This window comes from Choloepus didactylus, chromosome 5, assembly GCF_015220235.1.
Source record: "Choloepus didactylus isolate mChoDid1 chromosome 5, mChoDid1.pri, whole genome shotgun sequence".
NCBI classification, from domain to species: Eukaryota; Metazoa; Chordata; class Mammalia; order Pilosa; family Megalonychidae; genus Choloepus; species Choloepus didactylus.
Genome location: NC_051311.1, coordinates 81,291,981 through 81,307,483, shown reverse-complemented (window position 1 = coordinate 81,307,483; position 15,503 = coordinate 81,291,981). Strand labels below are relative to the sequence as shown.

Genomic DNA, 15,503 nt, shown 5'->3' with positions numbered 1-15,503 from the left:
TACCCTTATTTATGACATTATTAAATTTAAATTGGATTAGTATAAGAACCTCCTAGCTTGTCTCATTTCTTCCAGATTCCTTCCCACTCCAACCCACTGTACTTTAGCTCAGTGTTCCTCAACCACTACCCTATGTCCATTGTAAATTCTACGGAGTTTTAAATAATAAAGATGCCTGTGTTCCACAAAGTTCCATGGGAAATACTGATGTGTAATCAAGGTTAAGAACCATTACATTTGTCGCCTCCTCTCCATAAAATGATTGATTTGCACCAATACCTTTGATTTTTACTCTATCTTTCTAAATATAAAAAGACCCTAGAAAAATACTTTACTACAAAGACAACTAACGATAAAGTCAAATAGTTAATGTATGTTGCACACCTCCTATGTGCCATTCACTGAACTGTTTTATCAATCAATGTTCCCATTATCTTTTAGTTTTACTCTTTTCATTTTTTTCCCCAGGTGAAAAAGGCAGTTCAAATTCTCTTAAGACAAAGTTAATAAGCTTTTCTGTGGACAGTCATCACTTTACTTGTTTTGCCAAGTGAGCAAAGATGCTATCACAAAAGGCAGTACTTTCTGACTCTGTATCAGAATGGATGTGACTGGCAAGAGCAAAAAAAAAAAAGAGTAGGTGAGGACAGTATACTGAGTGAAATAAACCAGAAATGAAAAGAAAAACACTATAATGTCTCACTACTTGGACTAACTATAATGTGCAAGCTCTGAGAATTGAGTCTAAGAGCATAGGTTATCAGGGGAAGGCTTACTGTAAAGGTTCCTAGATTGTAACCTCTTACAGGAGTTACATCTATTTCTGAGTTGTAATGGTTATTTCTAAAGTCTGAGATGCTGAGCTCTCTGTGTATAAACTGATCAGTCCTGGAACTTTGGGTTTCTGTGTGACACCTGAGATTCACAGCCAGAGTCTGGCAGCTATGAATGTCACCATTACCCCATAGTAAATGTTAAGGAGTCTGAAAAAAAGAGATCAGACTTAAATTAGAGCTATGAACAAAATGGACTTGGTTAGGACTAAGGAAAATTAGACTAAAGGGTAAAGGAAGATACGGACTGTGTTTTTAAAACTTCAACATCTGTATGAGTCCAAAGGAAGAGATGTTTATAAGGTGCAAAATCTATATTTTTTGTTACACACTATATAATTTAACTTGTAAGGATAGTTTACTCAAACAACGTAATGACATGGAACATTGACTAGGGAGTGAAACCTGGTTGGATTGTACAAGTTAGTGTTAAGCCCCAATATATCCCAGAGTAATCTGGGCAGAGAATAAAGATGTATTTGCAAAGCCCCCTTGAAGGACTGGGGAAAAATGTGGAAATATTAAATTTCCCCATCTGGGGAATTAATGATAGTCTCACAAGCAGTAGGGGCTACCAATTTAGAAGGCTGAGACCTCAATCTTGGGGCTTGCCCTTACGAAGTTTGTTACTGTGAAGGAGAGGCTAAGCAAACTTAAAATTGTGCTTAAGTCACCCCAGAGAACCTCTTCTGCTGCTCAGAAGTGGCCTCTCTCTCTAAGCCAACTCTGCAGGTAAACTCACTGCCCTCACCCCTGCATGGGACTTGACTCCCCAGGGTGTAAAACTCCCTGGCAATGTGAGACATGATTTGCAGGGATGAGCCTGGCCCTGGCATCAACATATTGAGAAAGTCTTCATGGACCAAAAGGGGGAAGAGAAAGGAAACAAAATAAAGTTTCAGTGGCCGAGAGATCTAAAACAGAGTTAAGAGATCATTCTGGAGGTTATTCTTATGCATTATATAGATATCCCTTTTTAGTTTTTAGTGTATTGGAATAGCTAGAAGGAAATACCTGAAACCGTTAAACTGCAACCCAGTAGCCTTTATTCTTGAAGATGATTCTATAACTATATAGCTTACACTGTGTGACCGTGTGATTGTGAAAACTTTGTGGCTCCCACTCCTTTTACACAGTGTATGGACAGAGGAATAGAAAAATGAGGACAAAAAGTAAATGAATAATAGGGAGATATGGGGGGTATGTGATGTTTTGGGTCTTCTTTTTTCCTTTAACTTTTATCCTTCTTCTTTTGTGTGTGTGGTAATGAAAATGTTCAAAAATTGATTGTGGTGATGAATGCACAACTATATAATGGTACTGTGAACAACTGATTGTACACTGTGGATAATTGTATGGTATGTGAATATATCTCAATAAAGTTGAACTTAAAAAAAAAAAAGAAAACAGTAAAACCTCTCTTCAAAGAGTTAAACAGAGAACCTAGTCAACGTTTTTGAGGTCATGGAGGTTGTCATTATTTTAAAGCAGTTGTGTTGAAGGATCACTGAAGAAAACAAAAAGAAAATTTCAATTAAGAAGTCTGTTATCTGTAGTTAAAAGGAGATATTTCAGGTTATATATATGTTATTAGAACAAGAATTTTTTAAAAAATAGTCTGTTATCCTCATTTTTAAAACAATTTCAAAACTTTGTTTCAGGAAAAATATTAACTTTTCTATTTCTTCTTTTCTTTTTAGCTTAAAATGATTTTTAATTCAAAGGTTTTCCCTCAACTCCTCACAATTCCCTTGTTTTAGGTGTTTGCTAGAGTAACCAATCATAAATGTATTCTTCACCTAAAGAATCATCCTAAACTGCTATTCTAGCTATTCCTAGTCCCAAACTACTATGAAGAAGAATTTGAATAATCAATAACAATTCAACATCTAAACTTGGCTACTTAGTCCTTGACTCTTAAAATGTTGTTCACAACTGGAAACCTTTTGTAACATTTTTTTCCTGAACTTAGTCTATAGAACCAGCCTATCCTGATTTATCCTTCATCTACTTTTATATTATCATTGCTAATAATAACATTGATTTTTTTTAATGTAGAAAAGTATACTAAAGATCACCCATAACTCCATGACCTTGAGGATACCACTGTTAACAGTTTATTATGTACTTTTATATTTCTCTCATTAATCAATCAGCAGCCTGGGTTTATGCGATAAATCATTTAAATTGTTTTGGCATGTAGAATAAGTAAATTCAGGGACTGGATCAATTGAAGATGAAATCTGCTAAAGTAAAGATATTCACAAGATAGGTTAAAAAATCAAAAGTAAATGGAAGGGAGATTGTACTTTTATTCCTGACAGCTGGAGCCTTTTATATTTTCTTGGAATTTGTACATGAATATTGTAAGCTTAGAAAAAGAAATGTTAAATATAAAAATAATCATTGTATATAAACGAGATTATGTGAATAGGATTAAGGAAAAAATCTGATACAAAGACAACTGAAGAGGCGGGGCACAATGGCGGACTGGTGAGCTGTATGTTTTAGTTACTCCTCCAGGAAAGTAGGTAGAAAGCCAGGAACTGCGTGGACGGGACACCACAGAGCAATCTGACTTTGGGCATACTTCATACAACACTCATGAAAACGTCGAACTGCTGAGATCAGCGAAATCTGTAAGTTTTTGCGGCCAGGGGACCCGCGCCCCTCCCTGCCAGGCTCAGTCCCGTGAGAGGAGGGGCTGTCAGCTCCGGGAAGTAGAAGGGAGAACTGCAATGGCAGCCCTTATCAGAAATTCATTCTACTGATCCAAACTCCAACCATAGATAGACTGAGACCAGACACCACAGAATCTGAGAGCAGCCAGCCCAGCAGACAGGAGACAGGCATACGAAAAAAAAAACACGAAAAACTCCAAAATAAAAGCGGAGGATTTTTGGAGTTCTGGTGAACATAGAAAGGGGAAGGGCAGAGCTCAGGCCCGAGCTCAGGCCCTGAGGCGCATATGCAAATCCCGAAGAAAAGCTGATCTCTCTGCCCTATGGACCTTTCCTTAATGGCCCTGGTTGCTTTGTCTCTTAGCATTTCAATAACCCATTAGATCTCTGAGGAGGGCCCTTTTTTCTTTTTTTTTTTAATCCTTTTTTCTTTTTCTAAAACAATTACTCTAAGAAGCCCAATACAGAAAGCTTCAAAGACTTGCAATTTGGGCAGGTCAAGACAAGAGCAGAACTAAGAGAGCTCTGAGACAAAAGGCAATAATCCAGTGGCTGAGAAAATTCACTAAACACCACAACTTCCCAAGAAAAGGGGGGTGTCCGCTCACAGCCATCATCCTGGTGGACAGGAAACACTCCTGCCCATCGCCAGCCCCATAGCCCAGAGCTGCCCCAGACAACCCAGTGTGACGGAAGTGCTTCAAATAACAGGCACACACCACAAAACTGGGCGTGGACATTAGCCTTCCCTGCAACCTCAGCTGATTGTCCCAGAGTTGGGAAGGTGGAGCAGTGTGAATTAACAAAGCCCCATTCAGCCATCATTTCAGCAGACTGGGAGCCTCCCTACACAGCCCATCAGCCCAGAACTGCCCTGGGGGGACGGCACTCACCTGTGACATAGCACAGTCATCCCTCAACAGAGGACCCGGGGTGCACAGCCTGGAAGAGGGGCCCACTTGCAAGTCTCAGGAGCCATACGCCAATACCAAGGACTTGTGGGTCAGTGGCAGAGACAAACTGTGGCAGGACTGAACTGAAGGATTAGACTATTGCAGCAGCTTTAAAACTCTAGGATCACCAGGGAGATTTGATTGTTAGGGCCACCCCCCCTCCCTGACTGCCCAGAAACACGCCCCATATACAGGGCAGGCAACACCAACTACACACGCAAGCTTGGTACACCAATTGGACCCCACAAGACTCACTCCCCCACTCACCAAAAAGGCTAAGCAGGGGAGAACTGGCTTGTGGAGAACAGGTGGCTCGTGGACGCCACCTGCTGGTTAGTTAGAGAAAGTGTACTCCACGAAGCTGTAGATCTGATAAATTAGAGATAAGGACTTCAATTGGTCTACAAATCCTAAAAGAACCCTATCAAGTTCAGCAAATGCCACGAGGCCAAAAACAACAGAAAATTATAAAGCATATGAAAAAACCAGACGATATGGATAACCCAAGCCCAAGCACCCAAATCAAAAGACCAGAAGAGACACAGCACCTAGAGCAGCTACTCAAAGAACTAAAGATGAACAATGAGACCATAGTACGGGATACAAAGGAAACCAAGAAGACCCTAGAAGAGCATAAAGAAGACATTGCAAGACTAAATAAAAAAATGGATGATCTTATGGAAATTAAAGAAACTGTTGAACAAATTAAAAAGATTCTGGACACTCATAGTACAAGACTAGAGGAAGTTGAACAACGAATCAGTGACCTGGAAGATGACAGAATGGAAAATGAAAGCGTAAAAGAAAGAATGGGGAAAAAAATTGAAAAAATCGAAATGGACCTCAGGGATATGATAGATAATATGAAACGTCCGAATATAACACTCATTCGTGTCCCAGAAGGGGAAGAAAAGGGTAAAGGTCTAGGAAGAGTATTCAAAGAAATTGTTGGGGAAAACTTCCCAAATCTTCTAAACAACATAAATACACAAATCATAAATGCTCAGCGAACTCCAAATAGAATAAATCCAAATAAACCCACTCCGAGACATATACTGATCACATTGTCAAACACAGAAGAGAAGGAGCAAGTTCTGAAAGCAGCAAGAGAAAAGCAATTCACCACATACAAAGGAAACAGCATAAGACTAAGTAGTGACTACTCAGCAGCCACCATGGAGGCAAGAAGGCAGTGGCACGATATATTTAAAATTCTGAGTGAGAAAAATTTCCAGCCAAGAATACTTTATCCAGCAAAGCTCTCCTTCAAATTTGAGGGAGAGCTTAAATTTTTCACAGACAAACAAATGCTGAGAGAATTTGCTAACAAGAGACCTGCCCTACTGGAGATACTAAAGGGAGCCCTACAGGCAGAGAAACAAAGAAAGGACAGAGAGACTTGGAGAAAGGTTCAGTACTAAAGAGATTCGGTATGGGTACAATAAAGGATATTAATAGACAGAGGGGAAAAATATGACAAACATAAACCAAAGGATAAGATGGCTGATTCAAGAAATGCCTTCATGGTTATAATGTTGAATGTAAATGGATTAAACTCCCCAATTAAAAGATATAGATTCGCAGAATGGATCAAAAAAAATGAACCATCAATATGTTGCAAACAAGAGACTCATCTTAGACACAGGGACACAAAGAAACTGAAAGTGAAAGGATGGAAAAAAATATTTCATGCAAGCTACAGCCAAAAGAAAGCAGGTGCAGCAATATTAATCTCAGATAAAATAGACTTCAAATGCAGGGATGTTTTGAGAGACAAAGAAGGCCACTACATACTAATAAAAGGGGCAATTCAACAAGAAGAAATAACAATCGTAAATGTCTATGCACCCAATCAAGGTGCCACAAAATACATGAGAGAAACACTGGCAAAACTAAAGGAAGCAATTGATGTTTCCACAATAATTGTGGGAGACTTCAACACATCACTCTCTCCTATAGATAGATCAACCAGACAGAAGACCAATAAGGAAATTGAAAACCTAAACAATCTGATAAATGAATTAGATTTAACAGACATATACAGGACATTACATCCCAAATCACCAGGATACACATACTTTTCTAGTGCTCACGGAACTTTCTCCAGAATAGATCATATGCTGGGACATAAAACAAGCCTCAATAAATTTAAAAAGATTGAAATTATTCAAAGCACATTCTCTGACCACAATGGAATACAATTAGAAGTCAATAACCATCAGAGACTTAGAACATTCACAAATACCTGGAGGTTAAACAACACACTCCTAAACAATCAGTGGGTTAAAGAAGAAATAGCAAGAGAAATTGCTAAATATATAGAGACGAATGAAAATGAGAACACAACATACCAAAACCTATGGGATGCAGCAAAAGCAGTGCTGAGGAGGAAATTTATAGCACTAAACGCATATATTAAAAAGGAAGAAAGAGCCAAAATCAAAGAACTAATGGATCAACTGAAGAAGCTAGAAAATGAACAGCAAACCAATCCTAAACCAAGTACAAGAAAAGAAATAACAAGGATTAAAGCAGAAATAAATGACATAGAGAACAAAAAAACAATAGAGAGGATAAATATCACCAAAAGTTGGTTCTTTGAGAAGATCAACAAGATTGACAAGCCCCTAGCTAGACTGACAAAATCAAAAAGAGAGAAGACCCATATAAACAAAATAATGAATGAAAAAGGTGACATAACTGCAGATCCGGAAGAAATTAAAAAAATTATAAGAGGATATTATGAACAACTGTATGGCAACAAACTGGATAATGTAGAAGAAATGGACAATTTCCTGGAAACATATGGACAACCTAGACTGACCAGAGAAGAAATAGAAGACCTCAACCAACCCATCACAAGCAAAGAGATCCAATCAGTCATCAAAAATCTTCCCACAAATAAATGCCCAGGGCCAGATGGCTTCACAGGGGAATTCTACCAAACTTCCCAGAAAGAACTGGCACCAATCTTACTCAAACTCTTTCAAAACATTGAAGAAAATGGAACACTACCTAACTCATTTTATGAAGCTAACATCAATCTAATACCAAAACCAGGCAAAGATGCTACAAAAAAGGAAAACTACCGGCCAATCTCCCTAATGAATATAGATGCAAAAATCCTCAACAAAATACTTGCAAATCGAATCCAAAGACACATTAAAAAAATCATACACCATGACCAAGTGGGGTTCATTCCAGGCATGCAAGGATGGTTCAACATAAGAAAAACAATCAATGTATTACAACACATTAACAAGTCAAAAGGGAAAAATCAATTGATCATCTCAATAGATGCTGAAAAACATTTGACAAAATCCAACATCCCTTTTTGATAAAAACACTTCAAAAGGTAGGAATTGAAGGAAACTTCCTCAACATGATAAAGAGCATATATGAAAAACCCACAGCCAGCATAGTAGTCAATGGTGAGAGACTGAAAGCCTTCCCTCTAAGATCAGGAACAAGACAAGGATGCCCGCTGTCACCACTGTTATTCAACATTGTGCTGGAAGTGCTAGCCAGGGCAATCCGGCAAGACAAAGAAATAAAAGGCATCCAAATTGGAAAAGAAGAAGTAAAACTGTCATTGTTTGCAGATGATATGATCTTATATCTAGAAAATCCTGAGAAATCGACGATACAGCTACTAGAGCTAATAAACAAATTTAGCAAAGTAGCGGGATACAAGATTAATGCACATAAGTCAGTAATGTTTCTATATGCTAGAAATGAACAAACTGAAGAGACACTCAAGAAAAAGATACCATTTTCAATAGCAACTAAAAAAATCAAGTACCTAGGAATAAACTTAACCAAAGATGTAAAAGACTATACAAAGAAAACTACATAACTCTACTAAAAGAAATAGAAGGGGACCTTAAAAGATGGAAAAATATTCCACGTTCATGAATAGGAAGACTAAATGTCATTAAGATGTCCATTCTACCCAAACTCATCTACAGATTCAATGCAATCCCAATCAAAATTCCAACAACCTACTTTGCAGACTTGGAAAAGCTAGTTATCAAATTTATTTGGAAAGGGAAGATGCCTCGAATTGCTAAAGACACTCTAAAAAAGAAAAACGAAGTGGGAGGACTTACACTCCCTGACTTTGAAGCTTATTATAAAGCCACAGTTGACAAAACAGCATGGTACTGGCACAAAGATAGACATATAGATCAATGGAATCGAATTGAGAATTCAGAGATAGACCCTCACATCTATGGCCGACTGATCTTTGATAAGGCCCCCAAAGTCACTGAACTGAGTCATAATGGTCTTTTCAACAAATGGGGCTGGGAGAGTTGGATATCCATATCCAAAAGAATGAAAGAGGACCCCTACCTCACCTCCTACACAAAAATTAACTCAAAATGGACCAAAGATCTCAATATAAAAGAAAGTACCATAAAACTCCTAGAAGATAATGTAGGAAAACATCTTCAAGACCTTGTATTAGGCGGCCACTTCCTAGACTTTACACCCAAAGCACAAGCAACAAAAGAGAAAATAGATAAATGGGAACTCCTGAAGCTTAGAAGTTTCTGCACCTCAAAGGAATTTCTCAAAAAGGTAAAGAGGCAGCCAACTCAATGGGAAAAAATTTTTGGAAACCATGTATCTGACAAAAGACTGATATCTTGCATATATAAAGAAATCTTACAACTCAATGACAATAGTACAGACAGCCCAATTATAAAATGGGCAAAAGACATGAAAAGACAGTTCTCTGAAGAGGAAATACAAATGGCCAAGAAACACATGAAAAAATGTTCAGCTTCACTAGCTATTAGAGAGATGCAAATTAAGACCACAATGAGATACCATCTAACACCGGTTAGAATGGCTGCCATTAAACAAACAGGAAACTACAAATGCTGGAGGGGATGTGGAGAAATTGGAACTCTTATTCATTGTTGGTGGGACTGTATAATGGTTCAGCCACTCTGGAAGTCAGTCTGGCAGTTCCTTAGAAAACTAGATATAGAGTTACCATTCGATCCAGCGATTGCACTTCTCGGTATATACCCGGAAGGTCAGAAAGCAGTGACACGAACAGATATCTGCACGCCAATGTTCATAGCAGCATTATTCACAATTGCCAAGAGATGGAAGCAACCCAAATGTCCTTCAACAGATGAGTGGATAAATAAAATGTGGTATATACACACGATGGAATACTACGCGGCAGTAAGAAGGAACGATCTCGTGAAACATGACAACATGGATGAACCTTGAAGACATAATGTTGAGCGAAATAAGCGAGGCACAAAAAGAGAAATATTATATGCTACCACTAATGTGAACTTTGAAAAATGTAAAACAAATGGTTTATAATGTAGAATGTAGGGGAACAAGCAATAGAGAGCAATTAAGGAAAGGGGAACAATAATCCAAGAAGAATAGATAAGCTATTTAACGTTCTCGGGATGCCCAGGAATGACTAGGGTCTGTTAATTTCTGATGGATATAGTAGGAACAAGTTCACAGAAATGTTGCTGTATTAGGTAACTTTCTTGGGGTAAAGTAGGAACATGTTGGAAGTTAAGCAGTTATCTTAGGTTAGTTGTCTTTTTCTTACTCCCTTGTTATGGTCTCTTTGAAATGTTCTTTTACTGTATGTTTGTTTTCTTTTTAACTTTTTTTTCATACAGTTGATTTAAAAAAGAAGGGAAAGTTTGAAAAAAAAAAAAAGAAAAACAACGAAAAAAAAAAGATGTAGTGCCCCCTTGAGGAGCCTGTGGAGAATGCAGGGGTATTGGCCTACCCCACCTCGATGGTTGCTAACATGACCACAGACATAGGGGATTGGTGGTTTGATGGGTTGAGCCCTCTACCATAAGTTTTACCCTTGGGAAGACGGTTGCTGCAAAGGAGAGGCTAGGCTTCCCTATGGTTGTGCCTAAGAGCCTCCTCCCGAATGCCTATTTGTTGCTCAGATGTGGCCCTCTCTCTCTAGCTAAGCCAACTCGAAAGGTGAAATCACTGCCCTCCCCTCTACGTGGGATCAGACACCCAGGGGAGTGAATCTCCCTGGCAACATCGAATATGACTCCCAGGGAGGAATGTAGACCCGGCATCGTGGGATGGAGAACATCTTCTTGACCAAAAGGGGGATGTGAAAGGAAATGAAATAAGCTTCAGTGGCAGAGAGATTCCAAAAGGAGCCGAGAGGTCACTCTGGTGGGCACTCTTACGCACACTTTAGACAACCCTTTTTAGGTTCCAAAGAATTGGGGTAGCTGGTGGTGGATACCTGAAACTATCAAACTACAACCCAGAACCCATGAATCTCGAAGACAGTTGTATAAAAATGTAGCTTATGAGGGGTGACAATGGGATTTGGAAAGCCATAAGGACCACACTCCACTTTGTCTAGCTTATGGATGGATGAGTAGAAAAATAGGGGAAGGAAACAAACAGACAAAGGTACCCAGTGTTCTTTTTTACTTCAATTGCTCTTTTTCACTCTAATTATTATTCTTGTTATTTTTGTGTGTGTGCTAATGAAGGTGTCAGGGATTGATTTAGGTGATGAATGTACAACTATGTAATGGTACTGTAAACAATCGAAAGTACGATTTGTTTTGTATGACTGCGTGGTATGTGAATATATCTCAATAAAATGAAGATAAAAAAAAAGACAACTGAAAATACATAGCTCTACTTCAGTTCTCAGTCTGAAATGTATTTCTCAGGCAGAGCTGATTAAACAATGAAGTCCCTTTTTGGAAAGCAACACTAGATGTTTCTTATTAAGAAGCTGTCTAGAACTCTTGTAATATATTTAAAGTAGTTTTAGATTATGTGGCAGTCAAATTTTTAAAATTCCATATAACAAAGAGAGAAAAAACCTATATATACAAACATTTCCATTTATATAAAAATCTAAAAGACCATCCCTTATGTATAAATGGCTAACACCAAAATATACCTTCTCATCACAACTGCTATTCATTTTCTACCATTTTCTCTTAGTAACTACGTCAGATATCAGTACTGCCTGGAATACTGACTTTTATCACCAATTCTCACTTTACTCTTATAGAAACTGGCACAGATACTCTAAGTGGGACACAGGACAGACAGTAAATAGGAACACAGAGGAAAAGGGTGGTAAAAGAAAGTGCATAAAATCTACCTGGCAATCTTCATAATCCTATCCACTGCCTCCCACCCAAACCTGCTATCACCATCAAACCTTTTCCTACCGCGGCAGAAGGATCTCATTTTCTCCTTCTTCCTGCTTCATTTTCAATTCTACTACCAGAAATAAGAAGAGAAGTGGGGAAGGAAAAAAAAGAGAGAGAGAGAGACAGAGAGAGAGAGAAAAGAGAAGGGGGGGGGAGAGAGAGAGAGAGAGAAGAGAAGGGAAAACTCTACTCTCCAACCCTAGACTTGCCAGTCCTCACCTCTGTCCTTTCTATCCAATGTATGTTTTGCTTCTTTCATCCCACCCCAACTCACTTCCTTACCTATCATCTCTCCCTGAAAACACACTTCACAAAGTCCCAACTCAACTAATCACAATCACCAAATGGATCACCCATTTCATCAATTTATATCCTCCTCCCTACCACAAATTCTAGGGCTACTTCCTTTTTTTCATTTTTTCTTTCATTTCACCAACATTTGGAGTCACCAACATCAGGCTTGAGATTGGGGGGAGGGGGGAGACACACACACAACTCCTGTTCCCACAGAGTATGAATAGGGCTACTGATGAATCGCCCAAACTTCAAGAAAGTCATTTAATCTTTTGGGGACTCAGCTCATGCATCTATAAAATGAAGGATCTAGTTCAGATCACTTCTCCAAAACCCAGCTGACAAATTTTCAGGCCCTAATAATAGGGATTCTGAAACTGCAGATCTGAGACGGAGTGCAGGAATTTCCTAACAAGCACCTGGCTGAGTCTGCTGATCAGCCATATTTGGTAATCATCGATAAAATGCTAAGGTCCCTTCTAGTCTAACATTCTAAGATTCTAAAGCTGTAATTTTCACTGTATTTTCTTGTAGGAATATTGTTACAAAAGGGTATGTTTCCAAAGATATTGGTACTACAATTCAGTTATGTTAAACTAAAGAGGTCTTTGTGGGTTGACCTAGAGCCTAAATACCATTTATTTTATTGTCTTATGACCACAGCTGACTTGCAAATGAACTTGTAAAATATGTTCAGAAAATGTAGATCATCATTATTACAACAATACTAAGACACCTAATGAAAACACTAAAAAAAATTTCTTTGATTTTTTCTCAGATGGCTTTTGTATAACTACATGACCAAAATAAAGGTAAAGAAGACATGCTCATTAGCATCATTTATGTTGCTAATTCATTGATGGAGCTTGGTGTATCTTTGGAACAAAGCCTAGAAATCTAGATCATTAAGGGAATCCAAGGCATTAAAATGCCTAAAGAGTCTCATTCAAATGTTTACAGACTTCTAGAACTTTTCCTGCCCCAGAAGCACACTGGATCATTCACTTATAAATTACATGTTATCTATTTTAGCTATAAAAACTTTCAATACCAATTCTCATTATAAACAAGAGAATACTGTTTAGATATTCAGGCTTAAAGACATGTTTAAACATGTGGGAATTAAGCAAGTATAAACTGTAATTGAAGGTAGGATGACACATTAATATTGTGTTAATTTAAGCAGAACCTATCAGTTTATGAATAAAAAGTCATTATAAAACAGCAAAAATAGAAACTGAATTATATACTAAGTTCTTTCTTTAAAAAGAAGCACTTAATTTTGCACAAGATAGCATGATAAATTGCAGGAAAGTGTGTCCATTTATTTCCTCATTTCTTCTAGCAGCACAAAAATCTACAATGAATGCCATTTTGTAAGTGCATTCTATGAAGATCAAGAATGACGCTACAGTTGCTACGATAATTACTCATTTTATTGAATAAGTTGTGGGTTGGGGCTTAAAGCATCCTTTAAAAAGCAAATTTCAACATCTTCACTATATCTGTTATGTCTCTTTCTATTGCTACCTATTAACAATAACTATAGCCCATCTTTGGGCATGACTACTTAAGCACCCTCTATTAAAAGCTAGGCTTGAGTTGCCAAGGAAAGAAAACCCTGAATTTAAAGTTTTAAAAATGAAACACATCAATTACATTAGAAGGAACAAAAGATACTTAGTTTTAAGCTTCCAGAGTAATTGCAAAGTATGTGTAAATCAAAAGTAACATGATCTTACATGTCTGCTCCTTCACTGTCATAATTTTACTTCTAATCCTAAATTATCAACTAAATATAAAATAAACCCTTGAAGACTGCTGACTTTTCAGTTTGCAATTAAGCTAAAGTCAGAACAAGTTGAAAGCGATCCCTCATTTTGATCCTAAGAAATTTCTCCAGAGCATATAAAAAAACTGGCAAGTTTCATTGTCAAAGTCATACAAAACAGCTCTGTTAAAATAAAACAAAAACAAACTATATTTAAAAGTATCAAAGATAACTAGACTCCAAATATAAACACTCTTCAGGTACAAGCAAAAGTTACAAGACTCCTTCCCTTGCTTATGATCTTTCATCAAAGGGGTTCTTACTGATGACTCGCATCATGGGTACTAGCAGGCTTGGCAGTTACACAGACTATTCAAAACTAACCAGTATTTTGAGAACTTGCCCCAGTTCTCCTCCAACGGAAAAACAAACAACAAAACAAAACAAAACAAAACACTAAGATTGAGTATTTGAAGAATGGGGAGAGGGAAGGAGGCAGGGATGTAGCTCCTCCCCATTTTAACAAGATAAAGTCCAGTCAGTTGAAAGGCCTGCTGATTTCGCAGCCCTGGAAGCCAATGCGAGAAAGCTCCGCCACGGCCCTGCCTAAACCCGTAGGAATGAGGTTCTAGGAAAGGAGTCTGATGAAAAAGCAAATGAAACAGGCTGGTCAACAGGAAGAGAGTAGGGGTAACAGAGACTTCTTTCCGTCTGTCTTACACAGATTTTACCTGTTTCCGTGTATTACCTTTCAAGTCGCTCGCAACGAGCTGCCTCCACCTTCTCTGTGCGTGTGTGTGTGTGTGGTGGTGACAATCTCAGCACCCCGGATGGAGAAAGGATTGAAGGGATGAGGACTCAGTTCTCCCACAGGCCCAAAACTCGCCTTGAAGGGCCACGAAGAAAAGGGGGCGGGCAGAGCACGCCTTACGCCAGCTCAGGACTCGGACCCAGAAGGGGGTGTCAGGTCCTGGGAGAGCGGCATAGCAGGGGCTGACGTGCAGCTCCTTTGGGTGTTAATGGTGGCCTCTCTGGGAGAAGTGACAAGGGGGTGAGGGTGATGAGGCCTCCCATCCCCCCTCGCTTGGCCCGCTGTTTACCTTCCCGGTACTTCTTGCGAAGCCTACGGTGGACGCTCTTCACCACCCCGGACAGCTTCTCCTGTTCCAGCTTCCGCTCCTGCTCCGGGGGTGGCGGAGAGCTCGGGGGTCCCGCCCCCTGCCCGCGAGCAGCCCTTCGGCTGCCGGCCCCCGGCTCCATAACGCTGCCGCCGCCGCCGCTGCCGCCCCTCGAGCCCCCGCAGACGCTGGCCTAGCGGTGGACGTGGGAAAGGAGGAGGCAGCAGCGGAGGCAGCAGCCGGAGGAGGCAGAAGAGCAGGAGCCACGGCCTCGGAGGTGGCACCTTACCCAAATGCACAAGCTGATTGGTGGATTGTGGAGGGCTGGGCGGAAACGGAAAAGAATAAGGGCCAATCGACGGAGAGCGCCGGCGGCACACCCGGTTGTTTGGGAAAGCGAGCAGCTGGAGGAGGTGGGGCTCGCAGGCGAGGGGCACTAAGGGGGTGAGAGCGCTAGGCCCCAGTGTTCCGCTCCGTTCAGCCGCCACTCCTCGGAGTATATGCGCAGGCGTTGTGGTGAGGTTACTGGAGACGTGCTGTGCGGCATGCGCTTGCGCGTCAGAATTTGCTTCGTTTGGGGTTCGGTCTTGGACTCGGCGTTTTCACATGTATTGGTCATCCCATTCTTGAAAGTTACAATGTGGTGCGACA

General features: G+C 39.6%; 1 protein-coding gene across 1 annotated transcript in view; it reads right to left on the bottom strand.

Moving 5' to 3' along the window:
- The window catches only part of BMT2 (base methyltransferase of 25S rRNA 2 homolog), a 165,590-nt gene extending 150,492 nt beyond the window's left edge, over window positions 1-15,098 (bottom strand). Inside the window, exon 1 of the mRNA XM_037836344.1 lies at window positions 14,835-15,098. Within this exon, the coding sequence (XP_037692272.1) occupies window positions 14,835-14,994 (160 nt within the window). The 5' untranslated portion in view covers window positions 14,995-15,098. The remainder of the gene's footprint in view (window positions 1-14,834) is intronic.
- Window positions 15,099-15,503: the final 405 nt, after the last annotated feature.